This window comes from Arvicanthis niloticus, chromosome 15 (assembly GCF_011762505.2).
Source record: "Arvicanthis niloticus isolate mArvNil1 chromosome 15, mArvNil1.pat.X, whole genome shotgun sequence".
Classification (NCBI taxonomy): Eukaryota; Metazoa; Chordata; class Mammalia; order Rodentia; family Muridae; genus Arvicanthis; species Arvicanthis niloticus.
The window spans coordinates 52,582,702-52,609,796 of NC_047672.1; the positions used below are offsets into that span (position 1 = coordinate 52,582,702).

The 27,095-nt window shown below is 40.1% G+C and overlaps 1 protein-coding gene across 3 annotated transcripts in view; it reads right to left on the minus strand.

Annotated features, from left to right (window-relative positions):
* C1galt1 (core 1 synthase, glycoprotein-N-acetylgalactosamine 3-beta-galactosyltransferase 1) overlaps window positions 1-2,515 on the minus strand; it is a 34,295-nt gene extending 31,780 nt beyond the window's left edge. The window contains exon 1 of one of the 3 annotated variants that reach the window (XM_034519080.2): window positions 2,284-2,515. In XM_034519080.2, the coding sequence (XP_034374971.1) occupies window positions 2,284-2,290 (7 nt within the window). In that variant the 5' untranslated portion in view covers window positions 2,291-2,515. Of the gene's footprint in view, window positions 1-1,900 lie in introns of all 3 variants that reach the window. The other 2 variants (XM_076913705.1, XM_034519081.2) reach the window with 2 other exon arrangements.
* Between the last annotated feature and the right edge of the window lie 24,580 nt (window positions 2,516-27,095).

A 27,095-nucleotide genomic window follows, 5' to 3' on the forward strand; every position in this document is an offset into this window, starting at 1 on the left:
CACCAACATCTCAAATGATCCGCTGTTGGTAACCACAGAAAACTAACACAGCAAACAAGAATGCAAGTGACTACACGGAGCTCTGCAGATTTCAATTCCATAGTTAAAATAATCAGGTTTCCAAATTCAGACTCTCTCAGTATTGCCTCTCCAGGCCCTTACTGCACTTCACACTGCAGGTGCAAGATAATTTGTTCTAGGTTTCTTCTTGGCACCTCCCACCTTCTAAAGGGACTCCCTGATTCATAAAGAACAGCTTCCTGTTTCACACCTAACAGATAAAACAGTTGTAGCTGAGGATCTTTTACACTCCCCAACACCAGGTGGGGAGTGACATTTCAATTAGGGGCAAAAACTTAATATACTTTGTCATTTGTTCCTTATTGCATTGAAAAATAGAATGCTAACTTCACATTTTATGGAGCCAGTCTTGTGTTTTTTTATTATTTAAGTGAATAAAAACAAAGTATAATGACAAACGCGTATATGGGTCTCATTACTTTGCATGTTACTTTAAAATTTTAACTTTTAAAAAAGACCTTAGTCCCGCCAGATTCGGTACTTACAAACATGTATCTTTTTTTTTTTTTTTATCCTTGAGGTAATTTTTAACTAGGTGTTAAAATCTCACAAAGTCTTTTAAAAATATTTGTACTGAAAAACCAAAACTTTTGAACATAATGGGTAAGTAGGAGCACTAAGGAAACAATTTCTATTTACATATGATTCACAAATATATTGCCACAAAATTCCAAAGACTCGACTTATAGGATTATATTATAGGATTATAGATAAGCTGCATAACACAATTTTCATTTCAGCAAAATCAACATACAAGCAGTATACAGCCACCATATGCACACACTTCTGCATAAGGTTAGCCAAACCTTAACTCATGTACTTTTAAACTGCTTATAAAATTCTAAAATTGTCTTAATATTAACGTTATTCACAATTATTGGCTGATTTTTTTTTTAAGAGGACAATGGAGGGGGGAGAGGGCGTTTAAGTGGGAAGTAACCACAAAGCATTTGTAAAATGCTGAGTCCCGAGTAAAAAGATACAGGAAAACATAAATTTCAAGCAAATCTGAGACACAGACTAGTTAGCTCTCCACTAATGCTGAATTTTAAGTGAGTCATACTTGCCTTCCTAAATCACTGTTTTACTTAACATATGGTGAAAGGAGTTAACTGTTTGGTAACTTGAAACTTTATATTCATTTAAACTGTACAAAATTATATACTACGGCTGGCAGAAATGCTATCCAATGCTTAAGAGTACACACAATGTCGTGTGCATAAGGTTCATCTGACATTCATCTGATAAAGGACTGGAAAACTGTCGTTTAAACACCTTCTAAAAACTCAAGTTTCCACTTCCAAACGTACACCGGAATCAAACAACTTGTAATATGCACAGCATTTTTTTTTTCCTTGGCATCCAAGCAGAGCTATCTGTGGTCTATGCTCAACTTCCAGTAAATTACTATATTTCTGTCCCTTACACACTGCCTAATTATTCGGTCTGATGCACTGAAGTTCTAACTTTGTAACTTTTAAAATTCGGAATACGTTTTTCGTCTGTAGGTACTCAAAGGCAACACCGTGAATACAAAAATATCTATATTGGGAAATTATTTTTTTTTCCCAGAATGTGAAGGATCTTAGAATATTCTAAGCCCCAAGCCGCTTGTAAGAAGAGTGTGGACGGAGCTCAAAACAATTGATTGCCGATCCTCACTCTTAAATTAGTGAATTTAGGAGAGTAAAGTCAAAGCAGTTTGTTTAACTAGCCAACATCTAGGAAACCCATCACACTTTGTTACCAAAGGGAAGAGAAGAAAACACACACACATTTTTTTTTTTTAAATCCTGCGCGTAGCAAGCCCCCAACACACCTGGCTAGTTCACTCAGTCAATGAAGGGCAGGGAAAGTTCCAACCATCATCAACCAGCTCCGGACAAAGCTGACGATCCAACGGCGGCAGGCACCCGGGACTGGAGTGGCCGGAAGGTGCCCGCACCTGAGTGCAGGCAGCTGGCGGCCGCTGGGCGCGCGGAGGCCGGGGCGGGGCGGCGGGCAGGACCGCTAGGCGCTGGCCCGCCCCGGGCGCCTCCGGCCGGACACGCCGGGCTGAGGAGAGCGCGAGGGCGGCCGCTCGCCCGCCGCCCGAGACACCTGTTTGGCTGCGCCGGGCTGCGTTCCCGTACCCTCAGTCGCCCCGCCGCCGGCAGCCGAGCCCCGGGACCCGCAGCCCTCGGGCGCCTCCGCCCGCCGTACCTGACATCAGCCGCGGCTCCCTCTCGTCCCTCCCAGAGGCGGGGAGGAGAACGACCCCCCCAACCCGCGACCTTCGCTGCCCTGGCCCGCCGCAGCACGGGCAGGGGCCGCTAGCCAGGGCCGCCCGCGGCCGCCCAGATCATCCCCCGGCGGCGGCGGCCGAGGCGGGCCCGGCGCGCGCTCCCGCGGCTCGCTCCCGCCGTTCGCTCCGCCCCTCCCCGCCGCGCGGCCTGGCCTCGGCCCGCCTACAGCACAGCCGCCACCCAGGGGTCTTGCAGAGCTGACGTCGCGGCTGCTGCATCAGCCCCGGGGAAGGGCGTGGCCTCGGCGGAGTGGGCGGGGACACGGCGACGTGCGGATGCGGGGATTGGCCGCCGGACGTTCGCCCCGCCCTCCTGCGAGGGGGGCTGGGAAGTCCGGGCTTCCTAGAGCGAAGGGTTTCGTTTCAGCCCCCTTCTGGTGAGGTTGAGTGTCCTGTCTAATTCTCTCAGGGAAGCAGAAAGCTAAATTAGTAGGAACTACAAGTAGAGCTGCCATATAAACTGGTGTCTGTGCAAAAAAATCTTAACGCACCCCTGACCTCTAACCCAACCTTCGCTCCTTCATTTATTTTTGGGTTTTTTTTTTTTTTTTTGTCTCTTGTCCTCTCACAGAATCTCTCTATCTTAAGAATAAGGAATTTGCCATAATGAAGATTGCTTTGTAACCAGATGTGTGCCTCAGAAGAACAGAAAACCTAGATAGTGGTAACAGAAAGCCTCTTGGAGGAATGTGTGTACGGCACTTTACTTCTGTTGTGCAATGGGCAAATACTTAAGGACTTTGCAAACTCGTGTGCCCTGCTTTGGTAAAGGTCCTGTGCACCAGGAAGCTATCTTTGCGGGCCGGAAGTGGGTTACCACCTGTTGAGGCAGCAGGGAGTGGAAGTAAGATTTAGAGACTATTGGCCTTAACCATCTTTGACAAGGCCAGGCCCAGGGATGGAAAAACTGTGCCTTGCTTGATCAAACCAGGCAGTTCTGAGCACACCACAGCATAGCTAATAAAAGTGAGGGTTTTGAAATAAAACACTCAAGATTTATCTGAATCCACTCTCTGCCTCTAATATTATAGATACTAAGTTATAAAGAGGAGGTATATTTTGGTTATAATTCTAGACAAGGAGCTGTGTGTGGTGATGTTTTTGTTTATCAAGTCCTGAACTGAAGTAGCCGGATACCATGGCAGGAAACAGAAAGCATATTGGAGACCTAGCCAAACTCGATTTTATAGCAGTCACTGAATAGCCCATTCATTCATTAATCCATTAGTCACAAGAATGAATTGAGCCATTTTAAGGGGAGAGTTCTAATCAACACGTTTACTTAGCCTCAACCCCTAATACATGCTAATAGAGATCAAAGAGTCTTGGGAAAGAAAAGCCACATTCCAACCATAGTAGGCTGGGATCTAGGTGATGACCCATTCATTGTGTAATTTTAGGAAGCTACTGAACAACATGTCTGATAGGAATAGTAAACAGTGTATGTTGGCTGTTGCTGTTACTTTGTCTTCAGTTTACCTGGGTTTAGCTTTAGTGCCATTTGCTAGGACATAGACAGCACCAATAAATCCAAAAAAAAAAAAAAAAAACCCCAAAAAAACACCTTCTCAAGGATTCTCAAGGAAGTTTAAAACTTAAATCCAAAGGTCTCCTTTTCAGATAAGAAAATCTAGGAAAGAATGAGAAACTGATAGGACCAGGCCAGAAAAGAAGAGCAGGTAAGCTCTCTTTCTCTGGTCCATGGCCTTCCAACCTGTCTCCCAGACATCCTTACCTCCATCCTTTCCTTCTCCTCAGCTCCTGCTCAGCCTTAACACTCCACAAAATCAATTTTGCCATGCATAAATTTAAAAGGGAGCCACCTGGAAGTCCACGTGTTCTAAATATAAACCCAGCCCCAGGGTTCTATGAGTCCTGAATTCTATTAAGAGTTATAATGACTAAAGAATAACATCATTTTAGCAAAGATGAGACAAACACCCAAGGATAAGTTCTAAGTTTAGTTATAGTCATATCTAGCAAAATTACAGGCACAAAGGAACTGAAACAGAAACAATATTGATCAAATGATCATTCCCTTCCTTAGTTTTTTTTAAAAGAGCCACCGTTTTATGAAAGCAATACATGTATATGCAGACAGATTCAAACATGTATATGCAAAATACATGTATATGCAAACATGTAAACCAATTGAAACAAAAATGCAGATAAGTTGTGCAGATATAGGATGAAATAATATCATAATCTAAAAATTCTGTCTTATTTTCTTTTAGACTTTTCTCTAAAACTAAAACAGAAAAGACACCCCACAAGAGCACATACTAGTTCACAAATTATATATTTGACACATATTTTTTCTCATGAAAGGATACATCCCAACTCCTTACTGATATAAACAATTCTTTGATGACTTACCTTTGTACAACCATGCAGTTATCTCCTTGGAAATAGAAATGACACTCATGTCAGCTTATTTTTTAGTATTATTCACTAGAAAAGATGATTAATTTTGAAAATATACTTCATATTTGGGGCTCAAAACTGACTGGATTATGCTATTTAAAACAGGTAGATCCCAGCTAGTATTGTTGTCTGTCTGGTAGTTAATGTCTCAAAAAAGTATATCAATGCATGTCAAAGCTCCTTGGAATAAGAAGACAGATACGATTAGTTGTCTGAATAACATCTTTTTTACCTTTCTAGCACAGCCATGATTATTTGCAGGATGCTGATGTATCCAGCTAAATTTGTTTACTTTCTCAGACTCTTGTAAGTTATGGCTTTCCATGTGTTTCTTCGTGAGCATAAGAAAAGTTTTATGGAAGAAATGTCATTTAAACACTCTGACCTACATGTCTCCCTTTTCTCAAACAGGGGTGTTGTGATAGTAACTTTGATGATCAGCTTGATTGGCTTAAGAAACACCTGCGATTCTTTCTTGAGGCCTTGTCACCTCCTCCCCTCTCCCCCTTTCACAACTTGAGGAAGGGTCTCCTTTTCACCTGTGTTACCTGAGGATTTCCTGGAGCTGCCCCTTGCCATGGAAAAGGATCTGGAGCTGTAGAGAAAAGTATCAGGATGGAAGACCTCAGTGGCTGAAGGCAAGAGGAAGACAGTCCTGGAAATAGTCTAGACAGCTGGAACAGCCAGCCAGTGTGTGACATCGGTACTGCACAAGGAGGACCATACCCTAGGACATTGTCTGCAGTACTTAATCATAAGGAACCCGGAAGTGGAATTTTGCAGTTACACTGTGACACATCCTTCAGAGAGCAAAATTAATTTGCGAATTCAGACACAGGGTGCACTTCCAGCTGTTGAGCCGTTTCAGGAAGGCCTGATTGAGCTCTTGAATGCCTGCCAGGATGTGAGGCTGGCATGAAGGCCCTTAAAGATCAAAAGGCAAGGAAAAAACGAACCCACATTCTAGTCTCACATGTAGGGTACAAGCAGGACTACCCTCATGATGGTGCAGAACCCACAACTGGAATTTGTGATTGTCACATGTAGAAAAATGTGGTTCTAGCTGTTGACCCAGTTCAGCTAGTATAGTCACCTAATAAATTCTAGTTTGTAGAATTTAAAACTAAAAAAAAGAAAAAAAAAAAAGAAAGAAAGAAAAGAAACACTTCTGAGATTACTGGGGCATACTCCTGTGTGTCTTTGAAGTCATTTCCTTAGGTGATGAGATCCTGAAGGTTCTGATTCCTTCATGGATTCATAACATTATGGCATTATGGCGAGGTGGCGGAAAGTCGGCAATAGGAGCATTTAAGGACACAATGCTGGAGAATGTTTGAGGGGTATAACTCTCCCTGACCCTTCCTCTGGGCTCTACTCTTCATAGTCCAAAAAAGTGAAGAATATTTTCTAATATGCAGTCCTGTTGTAAAGCACATGAAGCCAGGCAACCATAGACCAAACTCTCTAAAATCATAAGCCAAAGTAATAGTTCTATTTCTGTCATGTATTATGTCACACCAACAAGAAAGTAAGAATTTCAGACAATGCAAAGATAGAGCAACCATCTTTCCAATGTAATAATTAAAGCTACTGCACTATTACTGCTGTGGAAAGTGGGAGGTACAGGGGTTCATTTTTGTGTCGGAGAATCACCTTTCCAGGTCTGGCCTGCCTCCTTGTGGACTGTTGTTACACAAGGAAAAACAAGTCTCTCCAATCAAAGGTTTTGTTAACTGGGTTTGTGTTATAAATGTTGAATGCAGTTTCTACTTGATATAATAAGATAGGTCATCATTCATTCATCACTATAAAGATAATTTTTGCATAGAGATGCAAGATGAAAATAAGAGTCATATGATATCGATAAACAACAGTACAACATTCTCTACAGATTTATTTTACCCCAATATTAAACATATAAACCTAGACAGGTATGATGGCACATACACTTAATCCCAACACGCAAAAGGCAAAGGAGATGGATCTCTGTGACTTCAAGGGCAGCCTGACCTACATAGAGAGCTTCAGGCCAGCCAGGGCTTCATAGTAAGACCTCTCAAAAATAAATAAACAAGTAAGTAAACAAAAGTAAATAAATAGATTAACACATGATTCTGTACTACTTAAGTTGGCATTTTTTGTTAACTTATATCCACTCATCAGGAGATTGTGAAATACATCCTCAAATTCTTTAATGCCTCTTCCACGGGTGTAGCTTAATCCCTTTCCCCTTACATTGGATTGTACTTAATGACTTGTATTCATGAACAGAAGGAGGATGCAGTAATGTGGTGTGACTACTCAGAGCTCTGAGTTTAAACAATGGGAGCCAGCTTTCTTCCTGTTCTTGAATCACTTGTTGGGGAAAGAGACTGTCATATGATAGTTACAAAACTTCTGAGGCAACTTACTGAGAGGCCACTTCAGTAAGTAATTAAGTTATTAAGGATAACAGTCAACAACCATGCAAATAATTTTAAAAGCAGATCCACCAGCCCTAGTAAACCCTCAAACGACTGGACACATTCCTAGCCAACATCTTAACTTTGAATCACCCAACTAAATTGCTCCCAAATTTCTGCCCCACAATAACTGGGATAATCCATGGTTAAATAGTTGTTTTACACCGCTAAGCTGGGGTGACTTGTTATGCAACAGTAGGTACATAAGAACTGGGTATAATAGAGTCTACTACAATCCTGACATATAAGCAAGCGTTTACTCATTTGTTGTTTGAGTGGCTAAACCATTGAATGATGTAGAATATATCTACCATACTGTAGTGCATTCTGTGCAATACTGGTACTGTCTTTGGTCCCTAACATCTATGTTCTATAATGTTTTTAAAATAGACTCATAGAAATCAACTGAAAATCGCAGTGAGATCTGGTATTCACAGTCTTGAATATGGCATGGCAAATAGAATATACAATCCTTGAAACTTACATGCCATTACCTGAGTAATCTAGTCCCCTTTAATCTCATTTTTTTTCTGTCCTTTAAATGGGGACAATAATCTGATTCTGCATATGCTGCACATCTAGACAAGTAAACAAAGACAGAAATAAAATGAAATAGTAAAATAAATTATTTTTACAAATTTAGATTGATCAAGTTTACCTTTTAAAAATAATCATTAAATATTATGTATGTGAATAACATGAAAATTTTCTCTGAAGATGAAGCAGTTCACTTACTGATTCATATATATTTGTACAATTATTCATAACAAGCAGGTTGGATTTAATTGGGTGGCAGGATGATAGTTTATTATGTGGCAGACTTCACTTTATTAGCCTGTTGGAAATTTATTGTGCTTTAAAAAGAATACCTAATTATGACTGGCTGCCTTTTCTTTTCAAGAATTAATTTGTAACTAGGTCCTGTGTCTGCCCTTCTTTGCAGTACAGTGGTGTGTAAATATTCCTAGTCATAAACAAACATTTAACCAGTCTGAAGAGTTCATTCTGGAACAAAACTGCACCCAATAAAAGAAATGAGGCATGTGTTGATGCAGTTGACTTTCCTCAGAGTTGTGGCATTGTGAGAATATACCAGGGACCTGAAAACAACACCCCACCCCCACCCCTGACACCAATCGTTCAAATTTCCCCTGATATCCCAGGCTACAATAGGGAAAAGAGAAAGCCCTGGTACCAGAAGAAGAACCTCCCTCCCAGAAAGAGATTTCACGCTGTTCTGAGAGCATCTCACCCATCAATAGATGCAGGAGTCCCAGCTTCTGTTTCAAGCTTCTGTGAAATTGTAACTGCTATAGAAAAAAGTGGAGAGACTCTTAGGAACTGTTTTTTTTTTTCCCCTGGTTCTGGGCCAAACTACAAATAAACCTGCTTTTCTTCTCAAAGTTTTACTCCTTTTTTTTTTTTTTTTTTTGTTGTTGTTGTTGTTGTTGTTGTTTTGTTTTATTGAGACAGGGTTTCTCTGTGTAGCCCTGGCTGTCCTGGAACTCACTCTGTAGACCAGGCTGGCCTCAGACTCTGAAATCTGCCTCCCAAGTGATGGGACTAAAGGCGTGTACCACCACTGCCCGGCTACTCCCTATTTTCTTTTGAGATACAAAATGTTAAGATGGTGGGTTTTCAGCCCCAAGGGCCTGGTATCAGCATGAGTAAGAAGTAACAGCCTCAGAATAAGTAAGCTAAAGCCTTCAGATACGATATAAGTTCTACTTTTGCAGTGGATTAATTCTGCGGTCTCCCTGGCTTTGTCTTATAGGTGACTCCCCTTACCAACAGGAAATTGGTTTCAAGACCTTCCGTGCTCAGCAGAAATGACACACAGTACCAAATATGTCTATATTATGTTTCTCCCACAAACAAATAGCCATGATAACTCTTAATTATAGTAGGCATATTACAAGATTAAGAATAACTAATAAAATAGAATAATTATAATAGCATACTATTAAATCTTATGGTACCTTAGAAACCTCAGCATGCAAGTCTGCTCTTACTAAAAACCTTTCACATTTTGCTTACAGGAAGTACTTCTGGCTTTTCTTTCCTGCAGCCATAGAGTTCGCATCTTTATCCTTGCATTCTGAGGCTATTATTAAATGCAAAGAGAGTTCCTTCAAGGTGAGCAGTGCGTATGGTGGTGGTCTGACAGACGAGATGGCTGGAAAGTGTGGAGTCGGCAAGTGGTGTGTACATTGTTGATGTGCTAGACTAAATTGGAGCAGGGTAGGATGAGATTTCATCATGGTAATTAGGATGATGCACAAACAAAACATTTTAAATAACTTATTTCTAGAAGTTTGCGATAAGAATTTGGGGCCATATTTGAGAAGAGGCTAGGAGGCTCCCCCCGCCCCACCCACCACCACCACCATGAAATGGAGTGAAAGAAATTTGTTTTATTCTTGTTTCTTGCCTTCTCCCTTTTAGCTATCTGTTTAACAGAAAATCTGTCTTAACTACTGCCTCAACCAAGCATGGACTGCATGTGGCTGTGGGTGATCTCTGCCTAGGAAGAAGCATTTTAAGAAGGAGATGTTAGGAGCTGACTTTTAGGAGAAAGCGGCTATCAACTTTGCAGCCATCTGGAACCATATACCCTGATAGAATAGAGACTTGTTTATCAACAGCCTACAACAGCTGAAGCACACTCTGATAAACATTTTGTTTATCCCACATACCTTCTTTTGCTGTTTAGTGACCCCAGCTACACCGTGCACGTCGTTAAATGTCTTCAGCTGCGTTTCCCTGCTTGTGCTTATAAATACCCAGGATTTTCTTGCAATAGAGTCAATATGAGTGAATGGGAGACAGTAAAGGAGACTTGACTACACACCCTGGTTTGTCTCCATTTCTCCATTCTTCGCATCTCTTTCCCCTTTTCCCCCCACTCTCTCTCTTGCTAGACCCTGACCCGCAGACCGGAGCAGCAAAGCAGTCCAGGACATTTTGGCCCTCAAACGTGGGGCAGCTCTGGCTGGACAAAGAGACAGAACTTCAGCACCTCTTTGCAATATCAAAAACATATATAAAACCTGAGGAAACCAAGGTGCCGGGACAGAAAATCCTTCCAACAAAACAGCCCCTCCCCTCTAGAAAATGATAAATGAACTTTATTCATAACAGCCACGCCTTCAGAAATCTACCAAGACATAGAGAAAGGAAGGCCAGTGTGCACTTTCTGACTCAGGAGGAGTTAATGTGAAGAATAGACTAAGAATGTCTAGAAAATACTGTCAACCTCAAGGGAAGCGTTCTGAGCGTGACGCACATATTAGCTTGCAAGCAAAGTCTGCCACGTGTGTACCAGGAACTGGTGTTTCTCAGTGTCTGCTGTCCTAAGGTCAGGCTCCCTGATCTTCCGCTGTATTGACAGACAAGCTTCCTGGAATAAGAGCCACAGTAATCCTTAGCTGTTTTCATTGGTAGCTCACCCAAAGCAGACTACATTTGTGTGTAAATGGAACAGGTGACACTTGCTTTGGGTTCATATCCTGTTTTGAAAGCAGAACAATAATATGCATACTGACTGGTCCTGTTATTGACACAGTCTCATAAAGTGCAATGCATAGCATGGAGATTGGTTTTTGTTTGTTTGTTTGTTTTCAAATTTGTGTTTTTAGATATAAAGAGGGACAATAGTAGGTAACTTTATTTTATCATATTTATTTAATTACATCGATTTCATTTGTGTGTGTATTAGTGTGGTAGCATCCAAGTGTAGGGGTCAGAGGACAGCTTGCAAGAATCATTTCTCCCCTTTCACTGTGCTTGGCTTGGCAGGGAGCACCTTTACCCGCAGAGCCATTTAGCCTGCCCTGTAGTAGGTGTCTTTTGGGGTTTCCCTGCCTCCATTGAGAAGTATTCCATCCCTCAGGTCTTCATCTCTACCTTTGTTCCCACAAGTTGGATCCCATGGTCATGTCTGTAGAGAAGACTTTCTTCCTACTTGCATTTCCCTATTAGGCATATGTTTCTGAAATTTGTTTGTTCTTGTTAAATTAGCTTGAAAAGAGACTTTTTTTTTCCATTCTTCCATATCCATTTCACCAGGAACAGTAATTCCCACCTGTAGTCACAGTACTCGGAAGGCTAAAATAGGGGGATCGAGAGAGTTGGGAGTCAGCCTGAGTTCCTTATGAAGATAAATAGAAATAAGTTAAACCAAAAAAACAAACAAACAAAAAAACCCCAAAAAACAAAAAAATCTCAGCTAACTTTTATTAAAGTGAAAATACACGTAATCATATACCTAGTCACTTTATTTAGGAAGGATGTGAGTAGTTCTTTATACTGTATGTGAGACATGAAATAGAAAGCATTGATTTGAGAAACAACACAGGCTTAGGAAGAACATGGAAGCTTAAAGGCAAGCAAACAGCACAGGAGGAAGCTTCGGGTCCTTGTCTTACTGTGGAAACATCAGAGAGCTGGGAACTGTTAATCCAGGTTTGGGAAAGCCCCAGTAAACAGTCCAGACTTCACAGCAACCAGCTAGGACCAACGCAAGCAAAAGGCCGTTAAAAGCCCTAAGGAGGTTTTCTGGTGATTTCCCTGTCCTCCCTTGTGCTCTCCTCCACAGGCTGACCCAGTGGTAGTGAGTCAGACACAAAGAGGTAACAGTCTTAAAGCTGTGGCAACTTTGCTTTTTTCTAGAACAGTGTTCTAGAAGGCGTAAAACAGACTTCCTTCTCAAGTTAATGAGTCTGTCAGTTTGAACCTGACTAGGGTACCATGAGTGGAACTATCCCAAACTCATACATTATAGCTCCAACTTCTAATGTGGCTGGAAAAGGGCCAGTGGAAAAGTACCAAAGGTTGAATGACAGCATAAGGAAAGGACCCATTCTGATAGAGCTGGTGCTTCCATAAGAAGAGGAAGAGGTGAAGAGACAGGACTTTCCTTCCTGCCTCTCCCCTCCACTTTCTTCTTTCATTCTTATCCTTTCTCTTCCTTTTTCCCTACTTCCATTTATATATATATATATATATATATATATATATATATATATATATATGGCTTTCATAACTCTATAAAAAAACACATTTCTGTTGTTTAAGTCACTCAGTCCCAGATATTTTCTTATAAGATCAATGCAGTAATAGATAAGATTGGATAAACCATAGTAAATGTAGGCAATGAAATGCTTTATGATTTAAATCTGAAATATCTCCCCAGGCATCTGAGTGCTCAGTCTCCAACTTACATATTGCTATTTTGAAAACTGTATGGTCATTAGGAGTTGGGACCTACTAATTAAGTAAAACACAAGGGGTTTGAAGGTTATGCCCACTCTGGGTTTGACCTACCTTTTTTCTGTGCTTTATGATTTATCACCATGTGAGGAGTCCCTACTTTATCCACCTATCTCCACAAATGGATTCTGCCACCCTGCTTTATCTATCACAGTGGATTGAAATTTCTCTGGGACCATGAGTCCAAATAAGCTTTTCCTTTCTTAGGTTGTTTCTGTTGGGCACTTGGTCGAAGTAATGATATCAGTGAGTATTACAAATACTATTCAACAGTAAAAAAGAAATAAGGTGCAGAGATACTAAAAGATATCATCTTACATGCATATTATTAAGTAAAAAAATGATGTCGAAGATTACATGTTGCTTGATTTCAACCAGATGATTTTCTAGAAAAGGAAAAACTATCCAAAGTGACTAAAGGTTGCTGGGAGTTTGAAAGGAAGGCGGCAGGAATAGCTAGAATATAAAAGATTTGGAGCGGGGCAGGGAAGCTATTCTTTATGATATTATAATGCGAGTATGTGTCACTATACGTCTCTCCAAACCCATGGAATGAACAACAGCAAAGATTCAACAAATATAATCCAATGAACTTATAACAGAACCTATAAAAGAGATTATAAATACAAGTATCCTTTATGGGATATTAAAGGAAAATTCTCAACAAAGCATTGATAAACTGGACCCAAGAGTTAAAACAAGAACAGCCTGGGCAATCAGTGGGCAAGTGACTACAGTAGACCATTCTCCAAAGAAGAAAGACATCCAGTAAGCACAGGAAAGATATGCAGTGTCCTTAGTCATTGATCTAATATAAATCAAAGACAAAAAGGAGGTACTATTTCACACTAGAGTGCTGTAAGGGGAAAAAATATACAAAATAACAAGTTTAACAAGGATATGGAGAAGTTGGAATACTTGTATGTCACTAGTAGGAATATACAGTGGTCCGGACACTGTGTAAAATGAATAAGAGCTAAGCACGGGACACAGCAAACATGTCAGCTACTTTTGTGTTATCTATGACAAGTTACCTGACATAACACTCTTTTAAGAGTCTAAAGTTATTTTGGCTCTTGGTTTCAGAGGTTTCAGTCCATCACAGTGGAGGGCAGGGAGGACTGGTGAACTCACTCCATGGTGAATCAGGCACCAAGATGAGGAGTGGAGTGGAGCCAGTACAACTCTCAATGGCTGTCCCCAGTGACTTACATCTTGCTGCTGGGCCCCACTTTTCAAAGTTTAGAATATCCTTTCCACTCTATCCTAAAAGTGCGTTGCTAGGTGTGTACTAAAACCTTCAGAACACAGCACCATACAATCCACTAATTCTTTGTTTAAGGTGAGCATTAAAAAGTAAAAGCATTAAATTAATGAATTATATTAATTAATTCCTAAAAAGTGAAAGCAGGGACAAGATGAGCTATCTGTACATGAATGTTCACAGTAACATTCTTCATAAAAGCCCAAAGGTGGAAATGACCTAAGTGCCCAGCAAATGATAGCTAAATAGACAAAATGCAGTATGCTGGGCACTTGGTTGCTGTGATGAAATAGTGGCATGGCACAAAAAACTTAAGGGGTGAATGGTTTCTTGTGATTACAGAGATTTCATTTCACAGTAGGCTGGATTTGTTTGTCTGGGTTTGAAGTGAGGCAGTACGCCACGATAGGAAAGCAAGGTAGAACAGGACTGTTTACCTCTAGGGAACCAGAAATTCAGGAACAAAATATAGCCCCCAATAACACTGCCCCAGACTTCTAATAGGCCACAGAGATGATAATAGTGACTGTTGAGTGCTCAACCCTGTCACCATTCCAAAGTTCAGGGGACTCTGCAGAAGAAAGTTCAGAAGAATGCAAGAACCAGCGCTTGGGAAGAGCTGTCTTCTAGACATGTTGTAGCTTTTGTACCCACAAATTCTGCAGCTGTAATTATCTGTGCAAGACCTGCTCAAGACTGAAGCCGTCATCGCTCTACCTACCATAGATGGGCAAGGAGCTCGCAAGACCCCAATCCTTTCTGGGGAGATATAGGCAGTAAATGTTTCCTAGGGGCAGGGGAGTCAAAGTTGCCCTTACTCAGATCCTCCACTCATGTTTATGTAGGCAATATCAGTTAAATGAAGCAACAGTCCTGCACAACCACACACAGACATTAAAAGCAGAGGAGGTTGTTAAGAAGAAGAGGGTTGTTTGGACTGGAATGGTGTTATGAGATGATGTATATGTATGTGTATGTAAATATGTATATACGTGTATGTGTGTATGGAATTATGGAAGATTTTTTTTTATTAAAAAAAAAATCATTCCCCAGTAATCCGTTTCTTTAGCCAGTCCTGACCTTCTAAAGCAGTGGTTCTCAGTCTTCCCAATGCTGTGTCCCTTTATTTAATCCTCATGTTGTGGTGACCCACAACCATAAAATTATTTTTATTGCTCTTTTATAACTATGATTTTGCTGCTGTCATAAATCATAATGTAAGCATCTGTGTTTTCTGATGGTCGAAGGTGACCCCTGAGACATGGTCATGCCCCGACAGGAGGGTCACAACCTACAGATTGAGAGCCACTACATTAAAGGTTTTGGTTCCTTTTAAAATAGCACCACCAACTAGGGGCCATGCTCTAGATGTGTGTGCCTGTGAAGAAAAGTAATACTGAAGATGCTGACGTACTTCTTGTTCGGATCCTGTCAGTGACCTGAAGGAGGACTGCAAGCCTGCATAATTCTACAAAACGGCATCTTGACTGAATAGAATATGATATTAATAATTCATCAGTATTAACAGCCCTCTTTAGGGAATGAGCAAATGAGATGCTATTATTTTCTATAATCTTAAATTTTTATTTATAATTTAAGATTAAATGTATGTGTTACATGCAGTAAAATGTATTTTTGTTGCTGTTTTGATGTTGAGCCATCTGGCTGTCTAGCTGGTATTCCACGTATGTGCCACAATACCAGGATAAAATATAGCATTCTTAACACCTGGTTTATTCACTAGTCAAGTGTCACAAACACAGAGGGCAGTTAATCTCAACAGACACCAGTCTTCTCAAAGTCAAAGTATGGGTGGTGCTACAGGAAAGCTTTTTAGAAATAGGAGCCATTGCTCTTTCAAGGAACTGTGTCAGGTGCACCTGGCATGTCATCTCATGGGAATTCCCCCACCTCTCAGAAAATCCATTCCAATGCCTACTCAACACTGACATGTAAAAACAAGATCCCTACTCACAAGCTATGGTACATTTGAATTTTAAAATATTTTGAAGGTCAGCAAGATATGTCATCAGATAAGGGTGCTTACGTGCAGGCCTGCCAACCTGAGTTCAATTTCTGGGATCCAGTAGACAAAAAGAACCAACTGCAAAGGTTTTCTTCTAACCTCCACACATGTGCATTCACATACATACATACATACATACATATATACATACTAACATACAAAACAATAAATAAAATCTAAAAAATATATTTTTGATACATGGAGAGTTAAAACCATAGATACAGAACCCACAGATATAGAAGGGTCACTACATACAAATATAGCATATACATATGTGTATGTATTATGTATATATAACATGAGGTGTCTATAGTATTATATACACAGTTTTCACCATAGCTGTATTATGTAGGAATTATTGCACTCAAATATGGAAATTGAGATGCAGACAGATTGAATAGCTGGCTCAGTCCACCTGCTATTAAGCAGTGAATTAATTAAGGAGCTGGAGATATGAGTAATAGAGATCTCTCATTGCTCTTCTAGAAGACCTGACGTTGGTTTCTAGCACCCACAGCAGGCTTGTATATCTTCTCTAGATTGTAACTAAAGTTCCAGGGAATCTGACCCTCTTTGGCCTCCATAGACATATGCCCACATGTGCCAAACATTGGCTCAGGCATGCCAACACATGCACGCGCGCGCGCGCGCGCACACACACACACACACACACACACACCTCCCTGTACCCATAACTTTTACCATTACAAGATACATTTTTTAAGCTTAGCGCTATGTCTAATGCACCTTGGAGGACAATTTCTTATTTGCCTTCATGCAACACAAGTTGTAGCATACACTCATGGAGTGATGGGATGCTGACTTAATTAAACTAATCACAGATAAGTACAGCTCTCTGCAGTAAGTCACTGGAGGTCAGAGGCGGCTCCTCTACCCTCTCTCCAGCCTCCCATCTAAATTTGAAATCTTCTGACTTTAGAGAAAAGATGCCACTCTAACATTCTAAAGAGCGGGTAAAGCGCTACAAATTTTCAGAGAAATGTAATGATTTCACTTCAGTCTTCAGCTCTAGCAAGGAGAGAGTAACGGGCTTGAATATTCCAATTTTTATTTGAAAGGAATGTGCTATGAAGTTAATTCAATAGTAACACATGGAAACCATTTTCAATTTATCAAGTCTTCTGAACATTAAAAGAGGCATTCTGGCTGGGGCTCCTGGAATAGAGAGGGCACTAGGAACCGTGCCTAAGAAAGCAACTTGAGCATTAAGACAATTCTCAAATGAACTGATTTGAAAGGAAGAAGAATCTCACTGATTGAAGAAATTGCTTAAAATGCACATGTCTAACTAAGGGTAGCTAATGAAGAAAGACAAAGTTTGACAAAGGTTGGGGAAGAAACGTAAAGCAATATCAGAATATGGGAAACTCCAAGAAAGAGGCTTACTATACTTAAAAAATAAAACAAAATAACAAAATCTTTCCATTATAGAAAATGATAAACACTTAGCTAAGAGAACCAGAAGCTGCATTACAAGTAAGCACAATCTGGATTATAGAACGGTGCAGAATCAGAGACCACATGGACTGGATTTCTAGGCTCATGGTTTAAAATTAAGTCCATCTTTACTTTAGGTGGAGACAAAAACCATGAATTGCCTCAAACAGGCTTCTAAAAACACACTGAATAATTAGAATAGCAAAAACCATAATCACCACATTCTCCAGAAGACTAACTGAAAAAAAAATATCCCCATGACTGTCAGAATGCCAGAGGCTTTTTGCCCTGCCCAAACCACAGGCAATAGTTGAATCTATACATAGTTATATAGATTATATATAACCTATATATAAAAGTGCAATAGAGTTAGCATCTGGGCAGAGATGGTGGAGAGGAAAGAACGGTTTGTGTGAGCGGTGCAGTATGGAAATTGCCAACAAATAGTTAAATCAGAGAGGACCTTCCTCTGAGGGTCTCAACAATCATTGTGAGAATATTACTGGACAAGAAATGGCTCCAAGCTCCAATATACAGGTGAATGAAATTTAAAAGTTCTCAACCAGACACTGAGCAAGTACAGAATGACCAGTAAATAGTGAGATGGATTAAGTACTCGAAAGAACCCTCAGAAAAATCCAACCAAACCTGTTTATTGTGGAAAATACTATTGTTATTCTTTGCTATGAAAAATACCACGTGAACAGGATATACAGTGAGGGCAGAGATGTAAGGGAAGGAAGAAAATCAAAAAATGTTGGGAGGCAGAGGTAGGAGTCCAGAAGAGGCAGATCTCTTAGAGTGAATATCACTTCACAAAAAGTGCGTTTACATCTGTATGAAGCCCATCTATTAATCAGTCTACCTACCTACCTACTTTGTGTTAATAATAGATGCGAACATTCAAGTAACAAAGCCTCCGTGGTGCCTCCTAGTCCCTCTGTAAATATGCAGCACACCCGATTTTTTAAAAATATTTTTTCTACTGTTTATGTACAGTAGAAAAGGTTTTTGTGGTTGCTAATCTTCAGTGTCAATGAGAGAATCACCATGGACAAGCAAGCTGAGTGTTAGCATTTATGTGTCTCTGCTTCCGTGATGTGGATGCGGTATGACCATCCGCATCATGCTCCAGCTGCCACATCTGTCCCCACCACTGCGGATGGCACCTTCAAACTATGAGACCAAATAAGCCCTTCCAACAAAAAAGGAAACATAATTAATACAGATACGGTAGAATAGCAAAGACATATGCTCACCCCTGAAACCAGTGAAACTACAGATAATAAGTATATGCCAGAAAATAATAATATAAAAATAATAATAATTTAAATAAAATAATTTAAAAAAATAAAATAATAATTTAAAAATAATAATTTTAAAAAAATCAGGTGGAAACTGATGTAACAACGTGATCTTTAAAGGAAGCAAACAATAGAAACTATCAAAGGACAGTACATGTGGGGGATAAACCTCAATCAGAGATTGCCATATTCCAGAACTGGACTGATTCACTGTGTTATGGGCTTGTTTCAGTTTCCCTGATTCATAAAACATTTTCCTTTTGCTCCCAGTAGAAATACCAGGGTGTTTTATGGACCCCAGCCCTTGAATTTTCTCTCAGCTTCTTGAATCCATCAAAAGTTCTTTTCAATGTCTCACCCTTTCATTTATTGTTTTCAAGTAGGCAAGCGCCTCCAGAGTAAAAACAATGAGCCCTCGTTCCTTCTTCTTCTGAATCCTGGCCCTATAAACCCACACTGCTTGTTTGTTCAATACTTCCACATTGTTCTTAGACAACCTACTCTACAATCACCAGAGGAAAGACGCTGGAAATTCATTTTAAAGAGAAATATAAATAAATAAATCTCAAGAGGAGAAGTTACATAAAAGATGGTAAGAGAAAGCCTGGGCTTGTGGAACTTTGAGGGGAAGGGGCAAAACGGAAGCAAAGAAGAAAGCAGACACAAGCCTGGAGTGCCTTGTGAAATAAAATAGAGCAGCTGTATCGTAAGATCACAACTGACACTGGAAAACATGAATCCAGGATGCTCCGTGCTGAGACATACTTGAACAAAGCTGAACAATTAAAACAAAAAACCAACCAACCAAACAAACAAATCCTTTATGTATATTTAGGCATTCAAAACTGTCACTATAAAAATAAATAAATCATGCTAACATCTGAATTCTTTTTCTCATGAAATAGTTGGACAATATACTTATGATGCTAAAGAAGACATAAAGCCATGATTCTTATACACGAACTACTTTGAAGTATAAATTGCACAAAAATCAAAGCTGTTGCAAAAAAAAAAATGCAAGTGCACGTGGCTTGTAATTCCCTGAGAAAATTACCCCGGAGAGCAGCTTCCTTGAGGAGACTATAGGAGAGGCTCCTACTGAACTGCAGACACAGAAGAGCCTGCTGGCAGATAAGAGATATTTGAACAAATGGATAGATGAATGAATTTATAAGTGGAAGGAGGTTAATACATTTTAAGATACAGATAGGAAAAGGAATCCGGTACATTGTCACTGACTACCATAGAATTGAGAATGTGGTGAAAGAATGTTACCTTTTTAGAGAAAAAACTTAGAGCTAATAAGAAAACTGTTTCAGAGTATTGTAGCTAAGATGTGCATATGGTCCGTGGCTGAGCCAGGAAGTTGAACTAGAGTTTTTTGGTGCTTGGTGACGTTTGCTTTAAAAGTTTATTCAATGACATTTAAGTATTATTACTCACACCCCCCCCCCCCCAATAAACAAAAAGTCTGGTTCCTTGTATCAAATACAACATAAAATCATTTCATTTACTTAAAATTTTAAGCAAATTATGTCTATTAGAGAAACATTAGAAATAAGATCTACTACTTATAGCCCAATGATCTAGAAAAAACTACTATCAGTTACAAACATACCTTCTATGAGTTTTCTGTCTTTGAACAACTATATACTCATGTTCAAACTGAAGGTAGAATTATATGACATATTGGTTGGCAGTCTTTTTTTTTTTTACAACATATGTCATGATCATCTTTCACTATCAATAAATACTGTACTATATCACAGAGACCTTAAAACAGATTTCATATCAATAGAAATAGAACGCTGTATGTTGCTGGATATTGTCTTGAGGATTCCATGCCTTCAGTTCATTCAAAGAATTCTTAGGTAACCCTCTTTTATCTGTCTCTAATTGATCTTTGGATTTGGGTGACATATTAGCATAAGTTTAGACTTGCCAAAATGATCAGTTACAGTCTCTCCTAGCTTCATAAAATCTGAATATAGATGCTTCCCTTGAGTGGAAAAGAGAAAAGAAGGAAGGATCAGAATGGGAAAGGATGAATGCTAAGAAGAAAGTAGCTATGAGCAGGTAAGCGTGGCATGAATGTATTGTATATACAATACATTCTCTTACAGGGCCAGCTTCTTATAGAGATACAATAGTGGGGTCTGCCTCTGGAGAAGAAAGGTCTTTTGTTCACGACTAGGGATGAAGAAGACTAGGGAAGCCACTAGGAGCTGCCAATCCCCTTATTTGGGAGCCGAGTTGGTAGACCCTTTCTTTCTCCAGTCTACATCATATCAAGCATATTAAAAGGCAACCATTAATCACAAAAATACTACTTCCATTTTACCAAATGAAAGTTTAGCTCTAAATGACCACATGGCTCAACATGATGTCCCTTTAGGCATTTAGCTGTGTGTGGTTATTTATTTTCAATTCTTTGCACACAGTCTCCATAATTTGTTTCTTTTGCAGACATCAATGTGTTTTGCAGGCTTCAAATTGGTGATTATATTTTTTGCATCGCTTCTGGGACAAAAATCCAAAACATCTGAAAGGTAACAAATCATTGCCTAGTAGCTAGAGTGTTGTTTGATAAGGAAGTCAGGAAAGCAGCAATCTCCTTATTGATGAGGATATTGATAAAGAAAATGAAGATGCACAGCATTATAGTTGAATTTCTGGAGTCATATTGTGCCACAGCCATGGTTTTCTTATTTGTAGAGTAAGAACATCAAGAGCATTAACCTTGAAGGAGTATTGTATTCAAATGCTGTAACACTGCCAAGTGCTTAGTGTCCATGTCTCCATGTCTCAGCACGGGTGAGTTGCTATGCTGTCACTGCTACTGAGGGTATTATTGCTATTACTGTGACCCTAGAAGAAATATGTAGAGGTTACATTATTTACTCACAACTCTGCCGGTGATTGTACAATGGTCTCACCAGTGTCACCCACAGATGGTGGCTTACTCTTTTCTTCTACTCTACTTCCTGCATGGGAAAGATCCCATTGTTTCTTTAGGATCTCTGTGAATAGGGAAGTGTTCCTCTAGGGCTCTCTCTCCTCTTGCAACACTGGTCAGCACCATTTTGATAGACTCTTGGACTGCTTCCTTCTATTCTGCTCTGGCTTGGTATCTGATAGGTGTCAATCTCCACTGTTGCTGTTGTTTCTTGATATTAGTTTTGTAATCTCCAACTAAAAACTCATTGCTGTTGTCCATCAGATCCAGGCTCTCAGAATCATGCTCATTTGTGTTATAGAAGAACAGCATCAAGTAGACTAAGGACTGGAATTTGGATTAATATGAGTTCAAGTCTTAGTATTTGTGGCTAGTTTTGTGGCTAGGATCTCTTACATGACCTCTCTATGGGGCACTTTTATTTGTAATTAAGATGGATAAGATAATGCCATTTTAGTAGGGTTGGGAAGATGAGAGAGGACAATTGATATGCTTGAACTAAAATTCCTCTACTTGACAGTTTTCATTTATACTTTGTGTATTTAAATATAAATGTGTGTGAATTCATACTTTTCCTTTTTTCTTTTACTATTGCAAGTTTGTATTAAAGATATACATAACAATGATTTCAAAGTCACTTTCCACTCATCTTTGAATGAAGAGCGTTTCTAGCTTAGGTGGGTAAAACTCTGATAACTCTTTTTTTTTTTTTTACTACTCCTTAGACAATTGCTTTCCTTGGAGTAATTTGTTTCTGTGTGTTTGACCTTGACTTTACTTTCTGATTTTATTACTTAACATAACCATTAGCTTGTTTCATTACCTTTAATTAAGTTGAATTGGCACCTGAACATGGAAATACCCTTGTTTCTTCGTTGGTCAAGTTTCTCCTTTGCTGATTGTGACAATTCAGTCTTCTAATTTTGCCTTTTACAAATGAATGTGGTGCTTCTGTCCTGATAAGAATCATAGAAGAAGTGCCAATTATAAAATATTTCATTGGAATTAACATTATAGTCATAATTCTGTATATGTATATGCATATGTGAGTGTATATGTACATAGAGAGTTTTAAGATAGAAAATACTTTTTCAGTTAGTAAGGAGCTCACTAGCCTTGAAGTTGTCAGAAACTATCATGCTTCACTTGTCACTTCAGGTCTCCATCTGTTCTACCCACTCCTAAAACAGAGATGTATAGATTATGATTAATTAAACATGCTCTTCCTGATTACCCCTTAGGCTCTTAGTCAAATTTCTCATTTGATCCATATTTTTTAAATATATGCTCTCTTATACATATCACTTTGACTTCTAACACTCTTTCAATCTCCCCCAATATTAAAACAACAGTATAAGATTAGCCTAGTCATTGCCCATTGAAGACTGGCAAATGACTCAAGGAGAGGAATTGGAGGGGTATATACATAGGAGAGTAAATATTCTCTCTCTGTCTCTATGGCTCTCTCTCTCTCTCTCTCTCTCTCTCTCTCTCTCTCACACACACACACACACACACACACACACTCACACACACACAGAAAGAGAGAGAGAGAGAGAGAGAGAACTCAGAAAGAGTAAAATAAAGTCTTTGTCTTTTCTAAATTCTGGGCTTTTTCATCCTTCAGGAAGTACAAACTGAATTTTCTGAATTCTGGGCCCTTTTTCAAAGGTATTGAGTTCTGTTTTCGTAGAAACAGGAAGGTTCTTATTTTCCAAGGCCAAAGGGGGATGGGAAGAGGGGCTGGAGGCTTAGTGTGAGGCACAGAAGCGTCAGGAACAGTACACAACAAAGAAAACTCCTGTGACTATGGCTTTTAACACCCAGGACTGGGCTTCTGCAACCATGGTGGAGTGGAGGGCTGTCCCACACAGCAGGTTCCCATGCACTGCATGAGAGAACCTTGAGGAGTCTTAAACAAATTACTCCAAGGAAAGCAATTGTCTAAGGAGTAGTAAAAAAAAAAAAAAAAGAGTTATCAGAGTTTTACCCACCTAAGCTAGAAACGCTCTTCATTCAAAGATGAGTGGAAAGTGACTTTGAAATCATTGTTATGTATATCTTTAATACAAACTTGCAATAGTAAAAGAAAAAAGGAAAAGTATGAATTCACACACATTTATATTTAAATACACAAAGTATAAATGAAAACTGTCAAGTAGAGGAATTTTAGTTCAAGCATATCAATTGTCCTCTCTCATCTTCCCAACCCTACTAAAATGGCATTATCTTATCCATCTTAATTACAAATAAAAGTGCCCCATAGAGAGGTCATGTAAGAGATCCTAGCCACAAAACTAGCCACAAACTTATACGTTTTCCTTGGAATCCAGTGGTCTCTAGAATAGATGTCACCCCAGTGGGCTCGATAGCAAACACCTGGAGACACATGCTCACAAGGAGCCATTGATTGCTCTGTAGTCACATAGCCCAGGTTTATTGAGTACCCAGCACACATGAAGTTCTTGGTTTGTAGTTAGACTTTTCAAAGAAGGAGACAAAAATCCTTTTCTTTCTAAAGCTCTTGTTTCCATCTTGAAACCAGAGGCAACAATGTTTGTTGCTGATTCCATGTGGGTGTGAGCAGAGGGTAGTAAAGGTGATTCCAAGGCTTTTCATCTAAACAACTGGAAAGGTAAGGTTTTATTTATTAGTGGATTGTAGAACTAAGGGGAAAATGTGTTTTGTGTTGTATCACACATTGATTTTTAAGATACGTTAAGTTGATGTGTCTATTAGAGGTGCTGGTTGAGGTATCTGGTAGGTAGCTGAAGTTTTGAAATAGAGGTTTGCAGTAGAAGAATGTGTTCTAAGTGTAGAGACTTCCTAATGAGTGAGTAGATGGCAGTTACAGCTACCTGAGGGGACAAAGTTGGCCCTCATGACCCAACATTCCACCCATCCATCAGCACGGGACCATGTCCATGTTACAGGCCAGATCAGGTCAGACTGCAAATGTAAAGTGTTGTAGTTAAGTCCCAGTTCTGCCTCCCAGTCCTATAACCCCTCAAATTATGTTTATAAATACCTTGGCCATATAGCTAGGCTCCATCCTGAGTAGATCAGGATACCCATTTATTTTAACCTACATTTTGCCGTATGATTGGTTACCTGAGCTCAGGTGCCGTGTGTCCATGCATCTGTCTCTTCACCTCTTTTTGGACTCCTCCCCCATCTCCTCTCCCAGAATTCTTTCTCCCCCTGAGAAAAAAATGTCCAACCTCTATTTCCTGCCTAAGCCATAGGCCATAGTCATTTTAATTAACAGGTGAAGCATCCATACAATACACAAGAGGATCTCTCTACAGTAAGATACCCATCTGCTATCAACATTACTTCAATTTAAATGTGGAATGAAATTTGAACACTTCCTATAAGAAACACTCAGTGAAAATCACACTGACGAGTTTGTTGCGGCAAATCCAAATCCTCAAGGAACTAAGCAAAAAACATGGCTAGCATGATTAGAGTCGGGGAGAAAAACTTCCCAGTTTTAATTGTGTGGCATGCCCACTCGGTAGTGGTAAAGAATCTGTGAGCTTCTGTTAGCCCCCTGTGAACTACAATCAGTATGTGAACTGCTGCCCAGAATAGCAGTAGCTGGAACATTGGGCCCAGGAGAAGCAGTTCTAAGAGAACTTGCTCAAACAGCCAAGCTCTAAGTCCAAAGAAATGGGGCAGTTGCAGTTTCTGATGCTCACGGCTGATCCAGACTCTTGGCGCTGCACAGAACTGTGCACTTGAGCAAGGGTTCTGAAACCCAGTCTGGTTGCTTGTTTTATGTGACCATTAAGTTGAAGGCAAATGCTCACAGTTGGGTGATAGTAGACCGTGCATGTTTGTGGTTAGCCTTTTACCTGGTCTTAGACGCCTCTTTCTCCACATCCACTGTGTATGTGACCATGTCTGCCTTGGATGTGGGTATTGGGGATCAAACTCTGCTTCTCATGTTTTTACAGCAATTTGCCAAGTCCCTAATCTTCCTTTCTGTTTTAATAATGAGCTTACATCATGGTAGCATTCATGTGTCAACAGTCACCAACAAATCTACACCGAAGGCACGTTACCACCATCAAACAGGCCCATTTGCTTCAAATTACCCTTTGATTTTAAAATGTCTTCAGTGAGCAACGGATGTCTTAGGTGCCGGTGGCTGGGTCCTACCCATCTCTAACACTCATCCCTGGCTGTGTTCTTCTGAGGTTTGCAGGCATGAAGGCACTGCAGGAGCCTTACATGCCTGAGTGGTAGGTGTGATGGTACCAACCTGCCTAATAATTACAAACTGTATCCATTCTGATATTTCTTTATCAGAAAGTCTCCTTTATTTCTCTTTCTAGTCCCATTTTTGTGATGGTTTGAAAATGCCCCCCCCCCAAATTCATATGCTACAAAATAGTCCCCAGCACAGTGCTGTGTAGAGGTAGCTGTCCCCTGAGAGGAGGGGCTGCTCAGGTGACTGCATTAAAGAAAGCATGAGGTCTTTTTGAGAGGGGCACAAGTCACACCCTATGCCTCGTGCCTTTAAACTTGTCATATCTTTACTTAGGTGCTCTCTTATCAAGCCTTCTCATTTTCTTCAGGGTTCTGTTCCCCAGGAGGTCTTCCCTGAATGCCTCTCCTGAGATCTGTAAACTCCATTGGATGCAATCACTTTTTATATCTTGTTTATTGTCTGTTTCCCTCCCCTGGTATAGAAAACCCAAGAGAACAGGAACTCTGTCTTGTTTATTGCTATCTCTCCAGGCTCTGGATTACTGCCTGGTACATATTATGCATTTCACAAATATTTGCTGAATAGATGATTAAGTGAATAGCGTTGCTTTGCCCAGTGAAATTTAAGCAACCTTGTATTTTATTTTTCCTTCCTTTGTAAAATGCTTCTAATACTTAGGCTAAATGGTGCCTTTCCTACCTCTTCTCTAAAGGCAGTGATTACAGTGCTGCACCATTTATAGTCTACAAGGTAGCTTCATTAGCAGGAAATGGGGAGAAGAGCTTTGCAGACCCTGTGGAGCCCCACTGAGCTTTGTATAGCAATTCTACTTTTTCATTTTTAAAAAATTTATTTATTTATTCACTTTACATAACAGCCCCCCTTTCCTCCCAGTACCTCCTCACTCAGACACTTCCCCCTACTTCCCCCTTCCCTTCTTCTCTGAGAAGAGAAGGAGCCCCACTCTGGATATCACCTCTCATTCCTACCCCCATCCCCATCACCCAACTCCCACCCTCCCCATCCCTCCTCATTCCCACCTTCCCCCACCTCCCCACTCTCTCAACCCTCTCTATCCCTTCAACCCTCTCCATCCACTTCCCGGCCTGGCACATCAAGTCACTGCAGGACTAGGCATATCCTCATCTCCTAAAGACAGACAAGGCAACCCAGCAAGAGAAACAGGCTCAGAAGCAGGCAACAGATTCATTTGTTGGGGGATCTGCGTGAAGACCAAGCTGCACATCTGCTACATATGTACAGGGAGGCAGGGGTTAAGTCCAACCCATGCTCTCTCTTTGGTTAGTAGTTCAGTTTCTTGGAGCCCCAAGGGTCCAGATTAGTTGACT